Source organism: Labrus mixtus, chromosome 12 (assembly GCF_963584025.1).
Source record: "Labrus mixtus chromosome 12, fLabMix1.1, whole genome shotgun sequence".
Classification (NCBI taxonomy): domain Eukaryota; kingdom Metazoa; phylum Chordata; class Actinopteri; order Labriformes; family Labridae; genus Labrus; species Labrus mixtus.
This window is the reverse complement of record NC_083623.1, coordinates 5,403,655-5,426,820: the sequence shown is the minus strand read 5'-3', so window position 1 is coordinate 5,426,820 and position 23,166 is coordinate 5,403,655. Positions and strand designations below refer to the sequence as shown.

General features: G+C 40.4%; 1 protein-coding gene across 1 annotated transcript in view; it reads left to right on the top strand.

Moving 5' to 3' along the window:
- The window catches only part of tbc1d32 (TBC1 domain family, member 32), an 82,880-nt gene that overhangs the window by 13,981 nt on the left and 45,733 nt on the right, over window positions 1-23,166 (top strand). Inside the window, exons 14-23 of the mRNA XM_061051619.1 lie at window positions 241-330; window positions 1,925-2,067; window positions 2,770-2,891; window positions 3,995-4,199; window positions 5,952-6,031; window positions 7,229-7,367; window positions 9,022-9,109; window positions 10,023-10,141; window positions 12,760-12,879; window positions 13,145-13,233. Of these exons, the coding sequence (XP_060907602.1) occupies window positions 241-330; window positions 1,925-2,067; window positions 2,770-2,891; window positions 3,995-4,199; window positions 5,952-6,031; window positions 7,229-7,367; window positions 9,022-9,109; window positions 10,023-10,141; window positions 12,760-12,879; window positions 13,145-13,233 (1,195 nt within the window). The remainder of the gene's footprint in view (window positions 1-240; window positions 331-1,924; window positions 2,068-2,769; window positions 2,892-3,994; window positions 4,200-5,951; window positions 6,032-7,228; window positions 7,368-9,021; window positions 9,110-10,022; window positions 10,142-12,759; window positions 12,880-13,144; window positions 13,234-23,166) is intronic.

Below are 23,166 nucleotides of genomic sequence, written 5' to 3'. Positions count from 1 at the left end.
AACAATAATAAATAATAATAAGTTCTTAAATTGTATTAGATACTTTTGAATGTTTTTTTGACAAAAAACTTTGATAACAGCCAATTTTTAAACTCATCCCGCACATGAAAATATGCATCAAGATGACCTTTTGAGATGATGAAAATATCCAGCATTTTCTATTTCCTTCTGAGCTGTACCTTTTGGTTTTACTGTCCCCATTCAGACAGTGATTTCATATTTTATCACATCCTGTTTCAGATCCAGTCAGCCTGACAGATCTGGTTGTACTCCTCATAAACATCATGTACCAACACCCTGAACCTATGCACAGTGACACCTCACACACAGGTGAGTCCCTGCACACTCACACACGGAAATAAACGTCAGAGTTTTGGCTTCCTTGTGGTTTCTATGATGACTGTGTTGTCTTAGAGGGAACACAGTCATCATTTTTTTTATCTCTTAACCTTGTACCGGTTCACCTGGAAGACCTTCCCTTATTGCATCATTCTCACAACTACATTACGAGACAACATTCTTGTGAGTGATCAATACTGCTCCCCACCTTGACTTTATCAGAGGCTACTGCAGGTTTAGCAAGTCATTCATTTATATCTTGTATAATATTTTACATGCAGTCTGGTGACACACACCTGAATCACTTCTGAGAGTGTTTTCTGGATATCATCACGATGCATCAGAATGCAACATCAGACGACATGTCTAGTTCACATTTTCTACAAACGCTGGAAGTGTTACCGGATCAAAACTCGCGTCACTTTTGGAACAACTTTAAATACGTTTGGTATAAGAGACATTTGCTGAAATGAGTCCTAATGTGTCAGAATGGCCATTTTGGAAATATCTCCTGAACATGTTTCAACTAAAATCTCAGAAACTTTGCTCAGCTTCGCTTTATTTGCATAAATCCTGCCACAAGTTCATGTTTAAGCCTGATTTATATTTCTGCGTCGAATCTACTCCATAGCATACGTAGCTCCTGTACCTTCACAGACGCCTACATTCAGAAGGTAGCCTCAAAGATGTAACCACACTTCAAAATGATGCTGAACAAGCCCTGTGATTGGACTGCTGGGCAGGATCATATTTCCAGCATTTAAAACATTTCCTGCCTCACAGCCATTTTCAAAATTCTGCAGAAGGAAAAAAACGATAGAACGCTGTTTAGCGATGGTTGTGTAGGTTCTCAGTAATCGAGGTCATGGCAAATTCAAAGTCCAGTTGCCTTTGGATCAAGCTTTGAAAACGCTGTTCGTCAGCTTCAACTCCAACATAATACGCTCTGTTTCAGTCCCCATAGTTTACCCAGACAATAAGAGAATGTGGCAGAACTGGAAACTAGCGTAAAAACAAGCATAGAAATCGCACTGCCAACAAGAGTTTTTTTTAGACGGAATACTGCAGAGCTCTGCGGCAACACCAACGCACAAGAGTGAGCACTACAGCACAGATTCAATGCAGAAGTATTAACCAGGCTTTGGAAATTGAGCTTTGGTTTTTAATAAGTCTTCCTAGGCATCTGAAATATTTCAAAGGGGGAAAAACATTCTTAAAGTGTAATGCTGTTTTAAGCAGAAACAAAATCCCATGTTCCATCTTAAAAGCTGATGAAATCTCACACATGTATCCCCTTATTTTGCCATCAAGATTGTCCATAGAGACCCTGTAGTCACAGAGATTTACTACCTTCATTTTGGGTATGTCATTTTTGAGCATGGGCCTAAGCCTGTGCTTATTAGGGATGAGAAGAATAAATGTCAGTTCATGGTTACGCACATTCACTCCAGGATGAGTCAGATGTATTTGGCAATATGAAGAAAAAATGTTTTAAATATAATGAGATGCACTTGTACGTAGGAATAGTTCAAACATGAAGCACTTGATTTATTCAGGATATAATTGGTTATTTGTGTGTGTTCAGACTTTCTGTCACCCAGCTGTCTGGCCATGGAGGTGCTGTGGATGCTGTGTGAGAGGACGGAGTGCGCTGCGGAGTGTCTCTACCAGAGCCCTGTCATAGAGACGCTGCTGAATCCAGTTATAGCTCTGCTCAATGGACAGCAGGTCACACGCACACACGCACACGCACACAAACACACACACACACACACACACACACACACACACACACACACACAAACTGACTCTAACTTGCAGAATCCCCATACTGAGGGTTACTGAGTGAATGTCTTTCTAATTGCAGTGGAACCCTCATGCCACAAAAATCGTAAATAATGGAGGGACAGGAAAATCATGTGCAACTTCAAATCATAAAATATCATCACATGGGAAGGTGCTAAATAATTTTCTAACATTTGGCGTTAAAGTGCTCATGTTTGAAGAGTTCTAACTTTGCAGCAAAATCTTAGAAGTGGCAGCTAAAATCATAACAACATGGCCTTTTTTTAACCTCTCGTTCTGTTCTTTTACTTGACTTATTCCCTACATGTAGCTCAACTATGAGCCTAATACATATCTTAGCCTCATCTCATAGGTATAACTATACATGCAATGTCTTTAGCTACAACCTTTTCCTAACCTAAATATTACCACAAGACCAAGTTTTCAACCTTGACTTAAATATCTGATTATAATATGTGTGTTACAGAGACATTACAGTGGCACTTTCAAAACTGTTTGCTTTTTTGTCAGTTCTTTGTTGATGTTATAAATATAATTTCATGTTTCATTATCTCACCATTCCTCCTGGGATTCAGCTTTTGTTCTCAATCACTCTGGTAAATTTATTCTCTTTGGGTTTTTCAGGCCAAATTAAAATCTCCTGCAGCATCTCTGACGCTCATCGCTGATGTTCTGGCTCGCATCGCAAACACCGACACAGGATTGGCTCTCTTCTTATACGAGACAAACCTAGTCGACGGTGAGAGGTGAGACAGCATGACTGCATGATGATTATGATTAAATACACAGCCTCATTTAGTATCTCTAATTGCAATGAATAAATTACATTTTTCTGACTAAGCAGGAAAGTTACAGAGTTTAAAAAAGCTACAGAGTTTAGTGTGCATAACAAATCCTCCTGGTTCTGCACAGAGACTAGATTAGACCTGAGGATGTGACTGGTTTGTCAACCACAGCGATACAATCTTGTGCTTCTTAAGTTTCATCACAGCAAAAACTCTGAAAAGTAAGCTTAATTAAAGACTCTGAGGTCACTCTGAACCCAACTTGTTCAAACTGGCTGAACCTGAGGAGTAAGCAGGGTCAGTGTGTCCAACTTCAAACCAAAGTCTGGTGTTTTGAAATAGTAAAAATACTTTCAACTAAGTTTATACCAATCTTAAAGGTTGCATATTATTCAAAATACACTTTACTGGACTTTATAACACTAACATGTGTCTCTAGTCTGTCTACAAACCCCCAAATTATAGTAAAGTCCATCCTCTCCCATCTTTTGCCTGCTCCACTTTTCAGAAAATGTGTGCTCAATCAAGGCGTTTGGAGATTTTCCCTTCATGACATCACAAAGGGCAGTAATCCCTCCCCAGGTGGGTGTCACTCCCACAGCTAGGTGTTTGTTCTGCACTCTGAGTCTGCCTTCTCACCGTAAACAATAGGGCATGGAGCGAGAAAGCCACCAAGTCCTTCCAGAGAGGGGGCGTGGTCAGACATCTCATTTACACATTTAAAGGTACAGACACAGAAACAGCCTGTTCTGAGCAAGGCTGAAATAGAGAGGTTTATAGACATGATCAAATGCAGGATCAGAGTGGATTTAGAACAAGAAACTTCACACACATGTTTTGAGGAGCTCTGAGACTTATTTAAACTGGTTGAAAAGGAGGAGAATATGTGACCTTTAAGTTAAGAGGACTTTTCGCCTTTTTTCTGCCATTTCTTCTCTCATTCAACTCCTTTTGAGAAATAGCGAAAAGTGTGCTAGGGACTTCAATCACAGACTTCCACAGATTGAAGTCAGGAAGTCAGTTTTGAATGTTCTTCCTTTGTGTCTGTCTCCACTTCTCCACAGCCGAACCTGTGCTGCTCATGTCATTGTTCAGTTCACCCTGAAGCTGCTGGATAAGGAGCTGTCCTCGCTAAGTGATTCCGACATGTCCCATGCATTATGTGGAGCCTTTATCTTTGTCTGCAGGCAGATATACAACACCTGCGAGGGTTTGCAGGTCCTCCGACCCTACGGCCTCCACAGGGCTGTAGCTGCTGCGTGGAAAGAGGTACCCTACACTTCACTTCTCAAGACAACACTGATCAAACTTTCTTATTAAGACATTCACAAGTTTCGCCTTTCGTTTTGTTGAAGTCAAATCATATACTTGAATGTGTGAATGTGAGTACTCATTTAATCATCACAAAGCACTTAAACAGACCGCTGTAGTATGACTGTCTAAACTGAAAACATAAACTGATAAACAAAACTGAAAATAAAAACAGACACTCAGTGGAATATGCAACCAAAACCAAAAACAACCATCCAGTCCTGCTTCAGTGCAGCCGGAGAGGAAGTGTAAAAAAAGACGAGTAGTGACGCCGCTCTTAACTTTTCATGTCTCAGCAGCAGATTTCTGTAAATACAATCATACAACAATTCACCTTTATGCCTTCATGTTATCTAGATGTTGCTGTGAAAGATTAACTTGTGGAGACAGCGTGGCTTCAGCGTGCAACGTTTCCTCTCTCACTTCCTGCTGACTTTACCTGGAGTGTGTTAAATATTAAAGATCAGTCTGTACATTCTGTACTCTATGCTGACTCAAATTCAAGTCCTAATCTTCATCTCTCTCTAAGTTGTATTGTTACATAATTTTAAGCTGTATTTGTTGACGTCCCTCCAGCCACTATAAACGGACACGGATTGGTCCCCAGTACCCCCGGGATTAAAGGTTTTAAATTACTGGAAAGATAACGGTGTAACAATGTTTTCACTTGTCAACTTAATAAGAGGTAGAAACTTTTGTTTCCTTGTAACATGTTTTATGGTTGTTTTTGTGTACGATGTTGTCTCTCTATTTTATTCCGTATCTTTTTTTGAACCCTTTGGTACAACAAACTCTGTATTCTTTGGGACTGCACATTTCTAATTATGGAGTTTTTTTTCAAGGAAATCTTCACAGCAAAGATCAAATATAGATATTTAAGACTAAACATAAAAGATTCATGTAGCAATTTACAGGGCGGCTGTGGTTCAGTTGGTAGAGTCGGTCGTCTCTCAACCGGAAGGTCAGTGGTTTGATCCCAAGCTCCTGAGGCAACATATGATGTGTCCTCGGGGTTGACACTTAACCTCAAATTGCTCCCGCTGTTTGCCGGCGGCGGGTGATTGTGTATGAATAGTATTAGATACTTCTGATGAAGTGATGAAGTGATCTGATTTACTCAGCAGCCTCTGCCATCAGTGTGTGAATCCATTTACTATTTACAGAATACTGAAAGCAACCACTTAAAAGAAACAGCAAGTTAAATCATTATGACATCCAAACACAAGAGGTTTCTTTATTTTTCTTCACTTTAAGATGGTCCGATATCAACCCTAAGAGAACGTTATCTAGTTGTTCTGTACACAAAAAAGCCACTTTATAGAATCACATCTTTGCCAACATGAATGGAGAACAGTTGTTATTTTGGGCTTTTTTATGCCTTCATTCAGATAGGACAGTGGACAGAGTAGGAAATCAGGAGAGAGAGAGAGAGTGGGGAATGACATGCGGGAAAGGAGCCACAGGTCGTACTCAAACCCGGGCCACCTGCTTTCGAGAACTAGCCTCCATACTTGGGGTGCGACCTGAACCGCTAGGCCATCAGGGCCACAGTTTTTCAGTGTGCAAAGATAACCAAAGTGACTTTTCTTTTCAGACATTAGCTGATGTTATGGCTGCAGAAGTGAACGTTGACACTTTCCCTTTGAATGCAAACAGTGGGATTTAAACTTTTGGACTCGTTTTAGTTGCGCTTTTATTCTTTATTTCTAGACCAGTTCCTTGTCCGAGAGAATTTCAACCCCGGTGCCTGGAGCCACTGCTGACACATCATCCCAGGAGCTGCACAACATGTGAGGCCTTTCACACAAACACACGCACACACTCATTTAAAAAGCACCATATTTAAATTTCTGGCGTTTTAAATCATAAAGTATTTACTAATGAGAGTCAAGCCAGACGTTTAGCGTTTTAGTTTTCCAGCTGATAGTCCAGGACTTGGAACCCTCTAATGGTCCAAATTGAGTTTTGAATAATTTAAACCTTTTTACTTTTTAGAATATATATCATTTAAAGGCTCCTACAAGTTTTCACTCCTCAGATATGAGCTTGTAAACAGACCCCATACTATGTGTGGACTGGAAACACCTCTTTGAAAGCGGCTGTAAACAAACCAGATAACAACTTACATAATGATGGACTCACAGTTAATCTTTCTCCAACTGTAATATGGGAAATGCCCCTTCATAGGAGTGCAGTGTAGCATATGGATCCTAATACAACAACAACCACAAGAAACCAGCCTTCACCGCACACATACACACCTCATTCTTGTTTTTCAGTTTCATGATCTGAGATACTGAACACAGCGCAGTTCAGTGTACCTGTTGATTAGATTAGAAAACTTTATTAATCCCTAGCAGGGAAACTCACTGGCCTCCTGGTCTGTTCACACACACAACAAACATTATCGACAGTTCAATCAGAGTGCAAAACAAGTAAATAAATAACAAACACCACTGAGAACATTTGAGACATCACGTACAGCCATGAGTCAGAAACACAACTAAAAATATTCATTCAAATATTTGGCTTCTGAGTCAAATAGAAACACCTGTATGCACATATCACATGGATTTATACATTATCAAGAATCATTTGTTTTTACAGATGCTTTTGTTGAGATTTTTTAATACTTAAGGGCCTTTCAGACTTTCAGAAGATGAGCTCACTCATACGAACAAAAAAGCAATGGAGACCAAAACAATAGTCTGGAAGTCGCTTTGGATAAAAGTGTCTGCTAAATGAGTTTTAGAATTGTAGAACAAAAATATATGTAGGGAGTTGGCAGACCTATTGAAAGAGACAAATCATTATAATAGGCTACATAATATTGCAGATCAAGTCTTCAATACTTCGGTGACAGTCAGCATCTCTGGTCTGAGGAGCTTGTTTACCACCTGACCGTGTAGCACATTTTGTGTTCCTTGCAGTGTGAGTTCATGCTGTAGCGCTGCAGCTTACTCTGTTTTTCTTCTTCTCTGGTACAGGCTCATCTGGGAGGAGACGTTGTTGGACAGCCTGCTGAACTTTACTGCAACTCCTAAAGGCCTGCTGCTGCTCCAGCAGACAGGAGCCATCAATGAGTGTGTCTCCCACATGTTCTCTCGCTTCACTAAAAAACTACAGGTAAAAACACATCGGGTTTAAAGATGCTACAAAAGGATTATTTATTTATTTGTGGTTTATATGATAGGGACAGATACAATAAACATGGACAAACTGAAAACAGACTTTTGTGTAAAAACTGCAGGTACACCAAACGCACTTAAACAGTTTTTTAATTGAATAAATCACACCCATGTTGAGGCAAATCCCAGCTGATTATGTTTTCATTGTCAAACTCTGTGATTCCATCCGTGTTTTTCCGCATCGGAAATCATATGGCCCTAAAATAACACGTTCAAATCTCAAGTTTTTTGGAGTCATTAGGCTCAAGTCCAAGTGAAGTCACAAGTCAGTGGTGTCGAGTTGTAAGTCCTTCATGGTTTAGTCAAGTCGAGTCCAAAGTCATTAAATCTGTAATGAATCTGTCGGGGTGTGCAGCAACATGGACAGACTTTTGTGCCGAAGTGCTGATAAGCCCTGATGTTGTATTACATCACAGTTGGATCTAAATGTCTCATCACCTTTATGGAAGCGCTGGAAGATTGGATTTTGGCAACGCCGCCGTTTTTAATCCTTCTTGATATCATCAATGTGTCAAGAGTCATATCATATCTCGTCGAGCGGTTCTTTGATTTAGACAACTTTATTAACCCCACAGGCCACATTAATCTGAGTAACAGTAAACTGAACCTGCGGCAGTCATCACACACAACACACAGGCAGAATCAAGAAGATGTATTTAGATATAAAAGAAGCATAGCAGATACAGGAACAAATGACACCATGTGATTATTTGTTTGATAAATTACACTGAAGTAAGTTATAAATGAGGACGTAGGAAATCGTGATTTAATCGTATTGTGTTCCCAGTATATCGATTTTTTGTATCTGTCATGAGAGGTGTGTTTCATTACATCCCTGGATTCTATCAAATATTTATGTGTACATATTCCTATGTGTTTGTATTCTATAATGTCCTGTGCTGCAGAAAATAATCCATCATTAACCTTTCATTTATTGTGTTGGCCTCCATCATGCATACCCATAATACATTCTGTGTGTATGTGTGTGTGTGTGTGTGTTCTTTTAGCCACTGTCATATTTCCTGAAGTCTATTTTGTATTCACAAGGAGCCTCAAGGCTGTTACATGCTGCTACCCCCCACAATGGATTTAATGTATTAATCTCCGGACCCTACATATGCCTTACATACTGAGTATTGTCCGTGATTGATATTTCAGTCACTCTCAGTCCCAGAGCAAACCTTAGTAAATCCCCTGTGGGCTTAATTTACCGCCATTGTTTACACACTGGCTGTAATTACTTCTCTCGTTTAATATTTCACTTAGATTATGGAATGTAATTATATTTTGTCTATTTTTAGTTATGACATTGTGCCAGTAACAAACGAGAAGGCCTCAACACTCAGAAATCAATTTTGCAATTTGATTTCTCCTCAGTGAACTAAACTGCATTATGTGAGGCCTTGTCAGGATCGGAGCGGTGTCATAGCACCGTTTGCATACTGAATCATCACACATGCAGTGTCTACAGTTCTCCCTGATGTTCAAATTAAAGCTTGTGCATGCTTTTTTTCTAACCCTTAAATGAAAAATACTCGACAATAGGGTTGTAAAGGAATTTGTGTGTGTGTGTGTGTGTGTGTTTTCTGCAGGTGAGCCGCTGTGAGAAGTTTGGATATGGGGTGATGGTGACCCAGGTGGCGGCGACCCCTCCAGGGGTTGTGGCTCTGTACAGTTCAGGTACTACTGCACTTACTCACACAAACAAACAAACACTGAACAGATGTGATGCTCCAGGCTTGAAAGTTGTTCTTGCCAAGTTGACAAAAAAAAAACAAGCATTGAGTAGAAACATCTTACTGTAATGAACACTGAGCAACATAAAGGGTGTACACTGGATTTCATGTAAAGATTAAGACAGTGTATCTCTCCTCAGCGTTGTCCTGCTTGACCTTGATTTCTATTTTATTCTTTTGTTGTTTTTATTATCCATCTGCACAACAACAATGTCCTTGTATGTTCAAACCACACGTGCCTTTAAACGCTGCTCTGATTCTAAACTGTTGTCGGCCAAGAAGTGTTAAATCAGATTTTAACGTCTGTCTCTTGAATCACATTTATATGTAATGTAGGATAATAAACCATATCTGAATACATTCCAAATGTCAGCCACAAATAGTACGGGATGGAAAAGGAGACTTACACATTTGCATAAGCGTGGAGAGATGCATCAAACCAATCAATTTGCAAGAATGAAAAGTGTGAAAGTGTGAAAATGAATTGTAGATTTGAGACTATAATATTATAATACACAGGGTATCTGAATAGTTAAGACTGCATCACATCATTGAAAGTTATTCCATGTCATTCATCTCTCTCTCTCTCTCACACTCTATATTTTCTGTCTACCTTTACCTACCTTTTCTACCTCTACCTTTTTCTTTTCTCAACACAGGCTACAAAGAGCCTGTTCTGTTGTTTGACCTTGCAGTATTAACATGTATTTAAAAGAGTAGATAGGACGACTACAAGGTCTTCATTTCGGCAGATCTTGCCATACCTAATCTTACCACCTCACTGAAGCCTTGTGAAAAGTTTTGATTATTTCCCAATAAATCCACATTGAACTCACCGGCCTGGTGCTGTGTTTCAGGTTTTATCCGCGCTCTGGTTGTCGAGCTGTGGTCTGTTCTTGAGTGCGGCACCGAAGACGTGAGGGGGGTCCGTCCCAAACCAACACCCATGGACCCCATAGACAGGAGCTGCCTCAAGGTACTGTGTGTGATTTAAAGGATTTAGCTTCAGTTAATTTATAAATAATGTAAGTACAAGAGACTTAACCACAGTCACTTTCACACATGCACCTGAACATTTCCTGAAATGTTTCGGATGGGATGCATGTGTGAATACAGAACTGCTAAATTTCTCTCCTTGTTTATCCAGAATTTTTCCTGTCAGCCCCCTTGTAACATTTCTGCAAGAGGTCAGGGTTAGCACAGGAGGTCGTATTTAGAAAACCACACCGTGGTGGGGGGTGACCTTTATATCCTGCAACCAGTGTGTGCCCAGTGGGATCTTCATGTAATGAAGCTGGTTCAAATTTTTTTTTTGCTCTCCAGTTTTTTTTATTCTTCACTCTTCGGTGTGTGCTGTGAATACATCCAAATAAACAGATATGAAGGTACAAAACTGTTATTTTATTCTCAGACTCTGTCGCCTTGGCCGTGACCCTGGATATGTTGTAAACATTACACTGTGGCTATCGCAGCCTCATGCATAAGTGCATGTGTGAAAAGGGCTTCAGGTTACATTTGTAGTCACACAGGATCATAGTCATTGTTTACTCTTACTTTATCTGTAAATAAGTACAACATGTTTATACTTCTGAGTGTTTCCTGCTGGCAGAAAGATGAATTTTGGTTCAGGTTTTGGTAGAATTTTCAGGTTCAGTCCAGGACAGTCTTAAACTTTGACTAGAAACCTGAGTGTGTGTCTGATGCTCGCCTCTGGCAGGAGCCAAGTCTTCTCTCAGTGAAGCTATCCAAGTGAATACAAACAGCCAGTGAAGTGTGACCTGTGCCCTGCCACTGGTGACTTTAAAGCTTCCTTATCAGCGGGTCAGCTGCCAGGTTACATACTTACAGTCGGACCTTTAAGCCCATCCCCGCCAGCAGAGCCCCTGAACTGAGTTTGTGTTTGAAAGAGATAAAACGTGAGGTTAGAAATGCACAGGGTGATGTTTGTGCCTTGACCTGCGTGAGACAAAACAAACTAAATATGCTGCACAGGAAATGTTTCTTGGATGTTTTCCTAGAGGTTTTGAAGGGGAATCGGCTTTTTCACCTTTTGTGATTAGAAGTTCACTCAGAATGTGGGATTCATTTGTATGCTGAAACATGAAAACGTAGGCAGACGGAGAATAAAACATGTCAAAGTCTGTAATGGACATTTTTGAATTATCGAACAGTCAGAAGAAGATGAAAGAGCAAAGATTTGAACCTCAGAAAAAAGCAAACCTTTATGTATTTTACAATCAGTGCAATGTTTAAAGGCTTTGTTTTTCCTTTCAAGTTGTTTAAGTCAAATGAGAACTGACTTTTATATTCATGACGGTGTTTTTTGTTTGCATTCAACATTTCTTTTTTGTGATTCCTTAGTATTTCTGTTTTCTTTCATTATGTGATGAAAGCAGAAGGATTGTGTGCTGTCAATTTCTTTCTTTCTTTCTTTCTTTTTTATAAATTGATCCTGCCAGCTCCCTAGTATATTTCCACAGAAAGTCCGGGTGAGCTGATGCTAGAACGCAGCAGGATATAATCAGCGAGTAGGCAGGGGGCAGTGATGTTTATTCTCTGCGATCACCGCTCATCCATTGATTTTATGCACACAATTGTTGCCGTCTCCTAGCATGTCATTAAACTGCTGCATTATGTTTCCTGTACGCCACTATATGCTCTTCCTCACACATGCACGTGTGAACAAACCCCATCAGGTGAATACCAGGGGCAGTCCTCTTCAAAATTCTCAGCCGTTGCAGATGTTAGGTCCCTTCTGCCTGAACTTTTGCTGGAGCTTCATTTTATACAAATGGTTCAGTTAACATATTTAAGTTTGTGTCTACAGCTTGCAAATTCTCTGGACTATAACACATGACTGCACAAAATCATACAGCTGTTTCATTTAAGAGCCAGTCATAAGCTGTTTTCAAACATACAGAGAAAACTCCTCAAAATGTCCTGAGTTTTTCTAGGCGAGCTGCATGTGTGAGAACACAAAGAGACACATATTTCACCCAGGCTTGACCTTGCCCTTTTTCCCTGCCAGACCCTTAGTGAATTTCCCCTCCATCACCCCTTCCTCGTCTGACGGAGAAAACTTCCTGCTGAAGGGGAAGAAGTTCAAAGTGTGAACTAGCAACTCAGGAACATTTCAGGGGGCAGAGGAGTGCATGTGTGAAAACAGCTGTGTTTAACATATTGTCTCTATCATCTTTATAACATTTGTACATGTGTGGCTCTTTATTTACAGCACTCGGTCTCATATTTGTTTGTATATTTCACTTAATATATTTATTGCTGTGCACTAACATTTCTTTGTATTTGAAAGAAAGATCTGATTAAGATTTATTTTCTTTAAACGCACAGAAAACAAAAGATGGCTAACATTTCAATATTTCTACATTTGATCTACCATGTAATTCCCCTCTCTCTCACTCTGTATTTTGTTTCTGTCTCTACCTTTTGCTTTTCTCAACACAGGCTACAAAGAGCCCGACTCCTTTTTTTAAATAAATTCAGTCGGGAGTGAGTTTGAAGTTTAATTCAGATATCAGTGTTTGTTCCTTTACTTGCTGTTTTAAACCCTCTTGAATTGTTTTTCTGTCCCTCCAGTCCCTCCTGTCCTTGGTCAACCTGCTCTCCTCTTCTCAATCGGTGTGGGAGCTGCTGGGCGGGCAGCCTCTTGCCAACAAGAGTGAATACACCCTGAGAGAGATGCCGACATCCATCCCCGTGAGTGTTTTTCACACCGTGCACGTCCAGACATGCAATTCCTCTAGCGGCCATTTGAGGGCATGTTTGCACCTTTTTATTTAGCCTTCAAAACATCCACCGCCCACACCACACATTTGCTTTTTTTTTTCTTCCTCCTTACTCCCACTGCACTTACAGGCCGATGCACATTTCTCACCTTACTCATCATAAATACCCCACACTGTTGTCTTTTTGCACCATAACTTCTTCATCATGTGTCAAAGCCTCTCGTTTTACTCCACAGGACATGATTGACAGGTTGATCGCTGTGAATTCAGATGCAAAGATTCATTCCCTCTTCCACTACGAGCAGTCTCACACATTCGGCCTGAGGTGAGATTGATATTTTGTTTCTCCATATAACTTGAGCGTGGAAGCACATTGTATGGGATTAACACCTGGTGCCTACACACACACACACACACACACACACACACACACACACACACACACACACACACACACACACACACACTTCAGCCTGTCACAGCAGCAGACTGACACGGCTCTTTATACTTTGATTACCAAGCACTGAAAGGCTGATGAAAGGATTTCTGTGTATAAGCGAGGGATACGCTGGGCCGTGTGGGTGCGCGTGTGTATTTCTATATTTATGAAAAACTGACATCATAACAAGCAATAAGGGCGTTGAACTCCTCCAGAGTTAAAAGCTATCATCAGTTTTGAGTTAGGGGCTGCTGCTGCTGCACAACTAACATACTGTGAGGGGGAACTTACTGGTTATGAAACAGAATCAAACAAGACCATCTGTTTGAAGATGGGTTATATCTTTTTAGTTTTTTTCTTATTGCCTGTCAGTGATGTCATCAGGTCAGATTTTGAAGAAGCAACTTACAGCACACAGCCCAAAGAGCCTCGGTTTAAATTTCACCATTAAAGTTTGGCAGACAGTTGTACGCTAGCTAGTTGAAAAGACGCTGAAGGTTCACGTCCGGGGTTCACAACACCAAGTGTAGCTCCTCTTTTGTCCTTAGGGGGGCGCCAAAATCAACCTTACAGCTCTTTCAAATTTAACATTGTGATGTTCTGAAAAAAAAAGAAGAAAATAGTAACTGGAAGAGGATTTACTGATATCTGTCTGAGAGAGCTGCATTACTCAGCTAAAGGATTTATTTTCTTTCTTTTGTCAAGGTTAATTTGCTTTAAATGCCTAAAAAAGCGTCTAAGAGAGCTTTACAGCTTTCCATGCGGAGGAATGTTTTCCTTTTCTCATACGCAGGTGTGTTTGGCTATGTGTGTGTGTGTGTGTGTGTGTGTGTGTTTCATGTTCTGGTTGCTTCTGTGAATTCCTTTTCCGTCTTCGAGGCTCTCTGAATCACAATAGCTCCGACTTGTTTGGAGCCATGCTGACTCACTCACTCTGTCTGTGCCTGTCAGTCAGCCCACTCCCATTATCATCCAGAGGCAAAGTGAAAGGAACAAGATGCTCCGTTCGTTTACCATCCAGACTGATGGATTAACAGACACATCACACCGTGTGCCTCTCTGAGCATAGTTGAGTGTGCTGAACATATATCAGCCGATAAGTTCAGTCATACCATGTTCTATTTGAGGTGTTTGTATATTTACATCAATCCCACTACTGAATTCATCTTCTGCATTTTTTATTATTTCAGCTATCATTATGTAATGAAGTGATGCAGCCCCTACCCGCAACAAATGCATCGGCACACACTCGACATAAGTTTGTAGGTAGCTTCATTCTTAAGTCATACATCGGTCTTTAAAGGCTTTATATGTGATGTTTTGATCCAGCAGATGTCGCCCTTGAGCACCAGCATGAAACCAAAACAACTCGCGGTGCATTATGGGTTAGCATGCTAATGCTAGCGATCTTTATTATGCTCGTATCTTCACACTGCATGTAAATTTACCTGAAATGAGCGTGATCTAGAAACACAGTTAATCAGTGAGTACAGTATGTTATTCTTCTTTTCTCTAGTCCCTCAATTAAACAACTTTTATACGCGAGGGGAGGAGTCAGCCGCCGTCCTGGCGATGTAAACAAAGTGAAGATAGGACTCTGAAAACTCTGAAAGCATCACAGACAGTGGGACTCGGGTGTTACACCCATTGTAGACAGTCATGACTCACAGAGTTATTTTCAGAGGATATACTTGATATCCTTTAATGGCGAGTCGGCTCATGAAACGCACATTCACACACACAATACTACTCCGTTCCACCCGACTCTCCAATCCCACCGCACCACAGAAAACTCCCCCCCCCCCCCGACTTTATTCGACTTGCATCACCCCAGCGCAGCCTGCAATGTCGCCTCAACCGCCCAGCTGCAAGCGTCCCTAAAGCACGATTACACCAAGTAAGCTTGACGCTTCTTTATGACGCCGCCAGCAGTGTGCGCAGACTCAGTATTACCTGTTCCCACCCACCCGGGGCAACTCTGCAGTTCACATGCCTTACAATTAGATCACATTTGATGCTTTAGTGTTGCACACAGCCTGGCTTAAGTCATTTTTGTTGATTGATTTGTTCTGCATGGGAATTGATATAATCCAACATCCAATATAACTCTTGATTATGTTTTCCAGTTTTTTTTAAAGTCATGTCTAGGTGATACCGTCTACACCTCTTTACCAAAGAGCTTTATTTGTTATTACTACTCCTTCATAATCTACTGTTTCCATCCAGGTGCTGCTCTACAATACACAACACTGACTCCAGCTAAACCCAAATGACTCTTTAAACCGGTCCCTTTAAACAGAGCCGTGCTGGTTTTTATTCCACTCTCTGATTATCCAGCCTGCAGAGACATGGCAGCAGCATTGTACAGTTAGGTATAGTGCTCTATTGATCCCAGAGGCGGGAATTGAATCAGTGCAGCAGCTACTTAATACAAGGACACTGTTCTCATTAATAAAGAACGTGTCAATGGAAATGTATGAATCAAGCGGCGCAGGTGGAGAGAGCACAGTAGATTGCTAAAATAGGTCAAGACAGAAACGGTGGAGAAGGTTGTTTATATTTTGTCATTGAAGAAGCAGAGCGTTTTCTGGCACCAACTAACAAGGTGCACAAAGAGTGAAAGGCTTGAAGAGGTCAAAAAGCTCCTGCAACACGTGTAGTAAGAAGATCAACTTTATTGACAAATTAGACCGACGCGTTACGACGTGTGGCCTTCATCAGGGTCATCACATATGTTGTCAGTGCGAGTAATGTTTCATACATTGAAAACAGAATTCAGTCAGTGACAACTGGAACAAGCCCTCCCTTCCTTATTCAATATAGATGAGGAAAAAACGTTCTTTAAATAACTTACCGCAGCTTTTATTTTTATCTGGTGGAACCCAGAGAAGCATCTGAACCAAAAAAGTAAAAAAAAAAAAAACCATGTGATTATTTTTACAGACCAATCACTGTAAAGCATCATCATGATTTGCTGATCTTTTGGGCTAAATTCATTTGATCAATGACACAACATTGATCACCGGTATGTTCATCCTTTTGCAAATGAACCTCACACAGTAATAATAATAACTTTATTTAAATAGCACCTTTAAAAACACAGGTTTACAGAGTGCTTTGACAAACAGCAGGGGACCCAGTGTGTGTACCATCAGATATAGGTATGTTTTTCTAAGGTTCAAATCTTTACTCTACAGTTTCATCACAGTGTACAGACTCTTAGCATCTCTTAACTTACCTTAACGAATGATCAATTATACTTAACATTAACATTTGACTTACCTTAAAATTACCGTGATCGAAATGCTTTTTTGTTAGCTTTTTCATGGCAATTTCTGTTATACTATATTAGCATCAAGCTAAACTAAGAAACATCTGTAGGAATATTGCACCCCCCTATAGGATTTTGCACCACTTGACACTGACTACATGTTTACTGCATTTTAAGTTTATAATAACAGATAATGACGGCCAGCAGTGTCATGCAACAAATCAAAAATAATATCATCAAAAGAAACAATATTCACAGCCAACAAGTCATATGTAAGCTGACTTTTTGTTTTGCTTCATTTTTAGTCTCCACCATCTTACCTTCGATCACATTTAGGTCTTTAAGCCTCTGAGATTTTATTTTATCTTTTTACCTCATTTGGTTGTATTGCACCGCGGGTCGGTCAAAACGCAAACGCAATTTCGATTCCACTGTATGTCTGGCATATTTTGAAATTGACAATAAAGTTGACTTTGACTTTGACTTTGACTTTGAGATCCAGATTCAGGGAGTAATAAATCTCTTTGGGTAAATGACTGGAAGCAACCACCCTTCTAGTTCTATACATTGTTATTTTAAGATATTGTTTGTAGACACTTTAAGTATTTATTCTTAAAATGAATGGTTGCAGTCAACATTAGCAACAATAGCTTTTGAAAACTGAAACTTACCTGGCACATGCACCTTTTGAACCATGTTTCTTATACTGTATTAAGTGCTGTGGTGCCGATTGCTCAACTGTCTGAAGTTGCTTTGGCCCTTTGTATTTCCTGGAGAGGAGCGCCCCCTGCTGCTTAAATGTCAATATGACTGTGAAGTAAAACAAGAATTTAGAACAATATCAGAAGATTATGATGGTAAAAACAAGACACACAGAAGAGTTAAGCCTCACCTTTTTCACCTCATAGCATTGATTTATATTAAACATGTTTTTTGTCCTGAATGTTTATCTTCAATCTTTTCTTTCAAAATTCTCCCTGTCCTGTAATGCTCAGTTTAACTAAAAAAAGATTTGATCACAGTGCTTAAATATAAAGAGGAAAGTTTTTCCACCTTCATTTATTTTTCCAACTGTCTAAAGAAATAAACATTCGCTTCAAGGCAAACTGCCTCATTATTACAAAAAGATCAAAAATCTTTCAAACACACCCGAGCATCACGGCTGGATGATTTAAAAAATAAGTAGAATTGACTCCACACTGTTTTAATTTCAGGGTCAAACATTCACACGTGACACACATAGCTCTTTTTAAAATAATATAACCATGATAATAAAGATTAGTTTGACTTTCCTGCTCTCTAACGAAGCAGCGTGCCTTCCACTTCCAGGGAAGATTTGTTCCCTAAACCCGCTCCGGCATCAGACGCACCTGCTTGTGTTTCATCTTTGTCACATCCAAGGAGCTCTCCTCCACTGTGTGGCATTATTTTTCTCCCATTGCTTTTGACACAGGATCATTTTATATAAAACAGAGTGACATGTAGAAATAAAAGTTCTAAAGTTTGACTTTCTTAATCTGCCATCGGTACAGATGTAACATGTGTTTCTTTGTCTTCCACTGAGACGTTAGAGTTTGTTAGAAATGTAATTATGCTGACAAGCTGGCAACCCGACTCCTGTTTAATTAAGAGGCTCTTTGTACTTTGTGTACACATTATAAATATATTATGATCAAAAGTTGGCACAAAAATCACAGCTAGGAACAAAAAAACAAGATGTTGATAATTTGTTCAGAGCTCAATCCAAACTACAAAAAAAATCCTGTGTTCCAGATTGTATTTAGAGTATTTTAACAATCGTCTTTCATGTTGATTTAAAGGGATACTTCACCCGTTGAAACATGAATCTGTATTGACATTGGGTCATATATGTAGTAGAAATGTGAAATACATTTTGGTGGCCGCAGCAGCCAAAACACAAGACCGGCCTGTCGGCAGCAGCCGTCTTGCCGCTATATTTATATTTTTTCCGCCATTATCAGCTTTCGCCATAGAGCCTGTTAGCATAGCTTCCAAGCAATATGGCGGACGTTAAGTTTAGATTCTGGGAGTGAGTTCCCACCCACTGATCTGTGATTGGTCCGTAGCTTCAGTGGTTGAAAATATGAGGAACTAGCGTTGTAGTTTCACCCCGCTAACCGCAACAGCTTCCAGTGACGCAAAAATCGTCATTTCGCGTCACTGGAAGAGCTCCTTTTCAGACTTAAAAATACAAAGATTTCCCATCTCAGGGGAAAATGAGGGCGGGATGCACGACCATTCAAAAATACTACCAGGTTTCTAATGATACAAAGCTTAATGCAAATGGGTGAAGTATCCCTTTAAGCACATGTTGGTGTGAGTTTAAAACCTTTCTTTAGATATTTATGTACTTTTAGTAAACCTGCACTTTGACTCTATGTGAACCTTCAGAAAGAGATTGTAACTTGGCTTCAGTAGAGGTCAAATGCAGACAATCAGGGCGCAGATGGCCTTGCGGTTAGGTCGCACCCCATGTAGGGAGGCACTAGTCCTTCAAGCGGGCGGCCTGGATTCAAGTCCGACCTGTGGCTCCTTCCTTCACTCTCTTTCCAGATTTCTTACTCTGTCCACTGTCCCATCAAATAAAGGTAAAAAGCCAAAAAAATAATCGTGAAAAAAATTAATAAACAGACAATCACACACTGCAGGTCTTTATCATTAAATAATGACAGTAGATGGAAAGGTCAGGGGACCTGGCTTCAATCATCGATATATCAATTCTGCTACATAATGAATAACAGATATGAAACCGCTCAAAAGTTTTTATTTAAATGGACATAAAGGCACAAAAAATTTTGACCAAACTTTGTAGTTGTACAGAACTCTTTTCAGTTGGATTGACAGAGTTTGGTCAACACATCCGTCTACCTAAACAACAGAATAGTTTATTTCTAGTGATTCTCATAAGGACATATTGTGAATAAAGCCAAAAAACCAACTACAGCAACTGTCAGAACATTGAAGAAGTTTCAAACTCAGCGCTGTCTTAACTTTTGGTCCTTCAGAGGCTTCACTTCTTTCCTTAAAATATTCATCTCATGTTTAATCACCACTGTCAAGCAAACACGCACTGAGCATTCCTGAAGTTTACCCCCCTGACATAAAAAAAAAAGACAAGAGAAGAAGAAGAAGCCACAGTTTCCAGCCCTCTTGATCTCCACGAGCTAATGAGAGCTAAAATCCCTCAGCCCTTTCCCTGCTCGCTGAAAGCCTCTTTGTTTTCATGGCAACCGGCACTCTTCCCCCCCCTATTTCTCTCCTCCTGTCTGAATTGTTTGGATGCCTTTATTCCCCTCTCTCTGCTGCTGATGGCTCCGAAACATGTCAAGTGTGTGCTGGTGCAGAACTTCACACATGATTTGATTTGATTTTGTTCTGTGTCAGCAGCAAACTCTCCACTAAGCACTACAGACGTTATTATTAATGTGGTCACTGCAGTTTAAAAAAAAAAAAAAAACTGCAACAGCAATGAGACAAGGAAGGAAACACATATAACAAATCTTGTTAGCTCTGACAGCCTCCGGGCGAAGGATGAGCAAAAATGCTGTCATGGTCTTTATGGTAGCAGCAGTTTTTAGAGACGATAAAGATTCTGTTTACAGAGTGTACAGAGGTTCTCAGTTCAACATGTAGACCTGACATATGTGAATGAAAACAGGTACATTACAACTCAAATAGGAACATTAGAAACTATGACAAACCTTCAATGCTCAACAGTGACAGTTAGCAACCACTTAGCCCTCTCCTAAACTCCTATATCCGCCTAGTCATACATTTAACCTGAGACTTGAATGTGGTGTGTATGTGACTTCTGGGGCTCTTGGATGCAGGACTTTGCATTGCTGCATTGGATTCATTTTTCAAGATCAGAGGTTGTGACTTGGTTTTGAACCAGATTTCAGCTAATGGATGATGTGCTATAGATACAGACTACATCAGGCATGGGCAAACTACGGCCCGCGGGCCATATACGGCCCGTTGGGCTTTTTAATCCGGCCCGCCAAACTTGTCCAAATTATATTATTATTAAATAAAATTTTATTATAATTAAACCTTGTTCGTTTTCCCCTGTAATGCCCGCGTTTCCCCAATAGATGGCGCACTTCAGAGTGTGGTGTATTACGCCCTTCTTCACTTTTTCGCTTTGCCCTATGAACCCGTATGAGCCCTTCTGTAAAAATGAGCGGATCAAAGAAAAGAAAAGTGGACAGTGAATGCCGAGTGTTTAATACGGAGTGGACAACTAAATATTTTTTCACTTAAGTTAAAGGCTGTATGCCTGATATGCCAAGAAACTGTCGCAGTTTTCAAAGAGTACAATATCAGCCGTCACTTTGCTACGAAGCATGCTAACTACGCTAGCAAGCAGTCCACGCAAGAACGGGCGGCTGCGGCTCAGAGGTTGAAGGATAATTTACAGACTCAGCAGCATTTTTTTCACCAACAAACTGCGATTCAAGAGTCAACTACCAAGGCAAGTTTTTTGCTGGCATTCAAATTACCAAAGGCTAGCAAGCCTTTCTCCGAAGGCGAGTTTTTAAAAGAATGCGTGGTAGAGACAGCAGGTCTCTTGTGTCCGGAGAGCCAAGGCCAGTTTGAAAAAATCAGTTTATCACGCAGGACTGTGACTCACCGTGTGGAACTGATTGAAGAAGATATAGCCACCGAATTAAACAAAAAGGCTGAGTCCTTTAAGGTATATTCACTAGCGCTGGATGAAAGTAATGACGTGAAAGACACTGCTCAGCTCCTCATTTTTATCCGAGGGATTAATGACAGTTTTGAGATAACGGAGGAGTTTTTGACCATGGAGTCCCTGAAAGGAAAAACGCGAGGAGAGGACTTGTATAGCCGGGTGTCTGCTGTCATCGAGAGAATGAAGCTACCTTGGAGTAAACTTGCCAATGTCACAACGGATGGATCGCCAAATTTAACTGGAAAACATGTTGGGCTGCTGAAAAGAATCCAGGATAAAGTGAAACCAGGATGTTATTTTCCTTCACTGCATCATCCATCAGGAATCTCTGTGTAAGTCTGTATTGCAGCTTAATCATGTCGTGAATCCAGTTGTAAAACTTGTTAACTTGATACGAGCAAGGGGACTTCAGCATCGTCAGTTTATTATGTTCCTGGAGAAAACTGATGCGGATCATCAGGACTTACTGTACCACTCTCCGCTGGTGAAGTTTGGGCAAAGTGTTTCAACGAGTGTGGGAGCTGAAAGAGGAGATCAGCGCATTTTTGGAGTTAACGGGGAAATCCAACACATTTCCTGAGCTAAGCGATATACCTACGTATGTGAGCAGACATTCAGCGTCATGAACATCAACAAAGCCCCTCACAGATCCAAGTTAACTGACCAACACCTCGGATCTATCCTGAGAATTACCACTACAAAACTAAATCCAGACTTTAATGCACTGGCAAAAAAGGGAGATCAACAACACTGTTCCCACTGAAACTGAACGTGAGTTTCTCTACTGTGTTTATTAAAATTTAAATGAATGCATTTGGAAATCAATTTGTACAATGAGCCTTGCATATTCATGCTTTGCTACCTGTTAAAGGCCAAATCCTTTCATGTAATGGCTTTTACATGTCATTTATATTAGTTCACACAAACACTCCATCCATCTGTTCCTGGCCCGGCCCCTCTGTCAAATTTTAGAACCCATTGTGGCCCGCGAGTCAAAAAGTTTGCCCACCCCTGGACTACATGATGAAAAGATGGACAGGATACATGTAGTCGGTGTCTTTTAAAGAGGACATATTATCCCCCTTTTCCATCTTTTCAAACAGTCCCCCCTGTGGTCTTAAATGAAACATCTGTGCTGTGCTTTGTTCAAAATATAACATGAATCAAGCACCAGAGGAGGTTTGTGACCCTGTATAAACCAGCTCTCTCAGAACGCTCCGTTTTGGTGTGTGTGTCTCTTTAAATGCAACGAGCCCCCCTGAGTTTTCCCGGTAGTTCTCACTCCTTCGCTAGCAAGAATAAAAATGGCGAACCTGCGCAAAAGTTTTGATCTAGGCTGGAGGTGGAGTCCATGGGGGGGGGGGGGGGGGGGGATCAGGGATTTTTTTTTTACCAGAATCCCACTGTGACATCACAAGGAGAGCAAATTTGAAACAGAGCATTTTTCTCTGTGTTGTAAGACTTATGCAGACCACAAACAAAGGACTGGATGGGTTTATTTCACATTTTGTGGGTCGTAGACGCTCAGGTTACCCAAATATATGTTCAAAAAACACAGTAAAATTGGATTTTTTAAAATATGTCCGCTTTAAACGAAATCCTCCTAAGAAGTTGAGATGAGCCTAAAAGGGCCAACAGCTCATCAAACTGTGTACTTGTGAGGCTCAATTAGCATGAAATAGCAATGAAGTTGACTCTAACCAGTCAGAACAGGAAGTTGAAATGATCTTGGCTTCTTTTGTTCGATTCATGTAAATAGAAACAAATGATCCTGCAGTCAAATTTTGTGCAGGTAACAATAATGAAACTTGCTTTAATCTGAGAAGGTTCA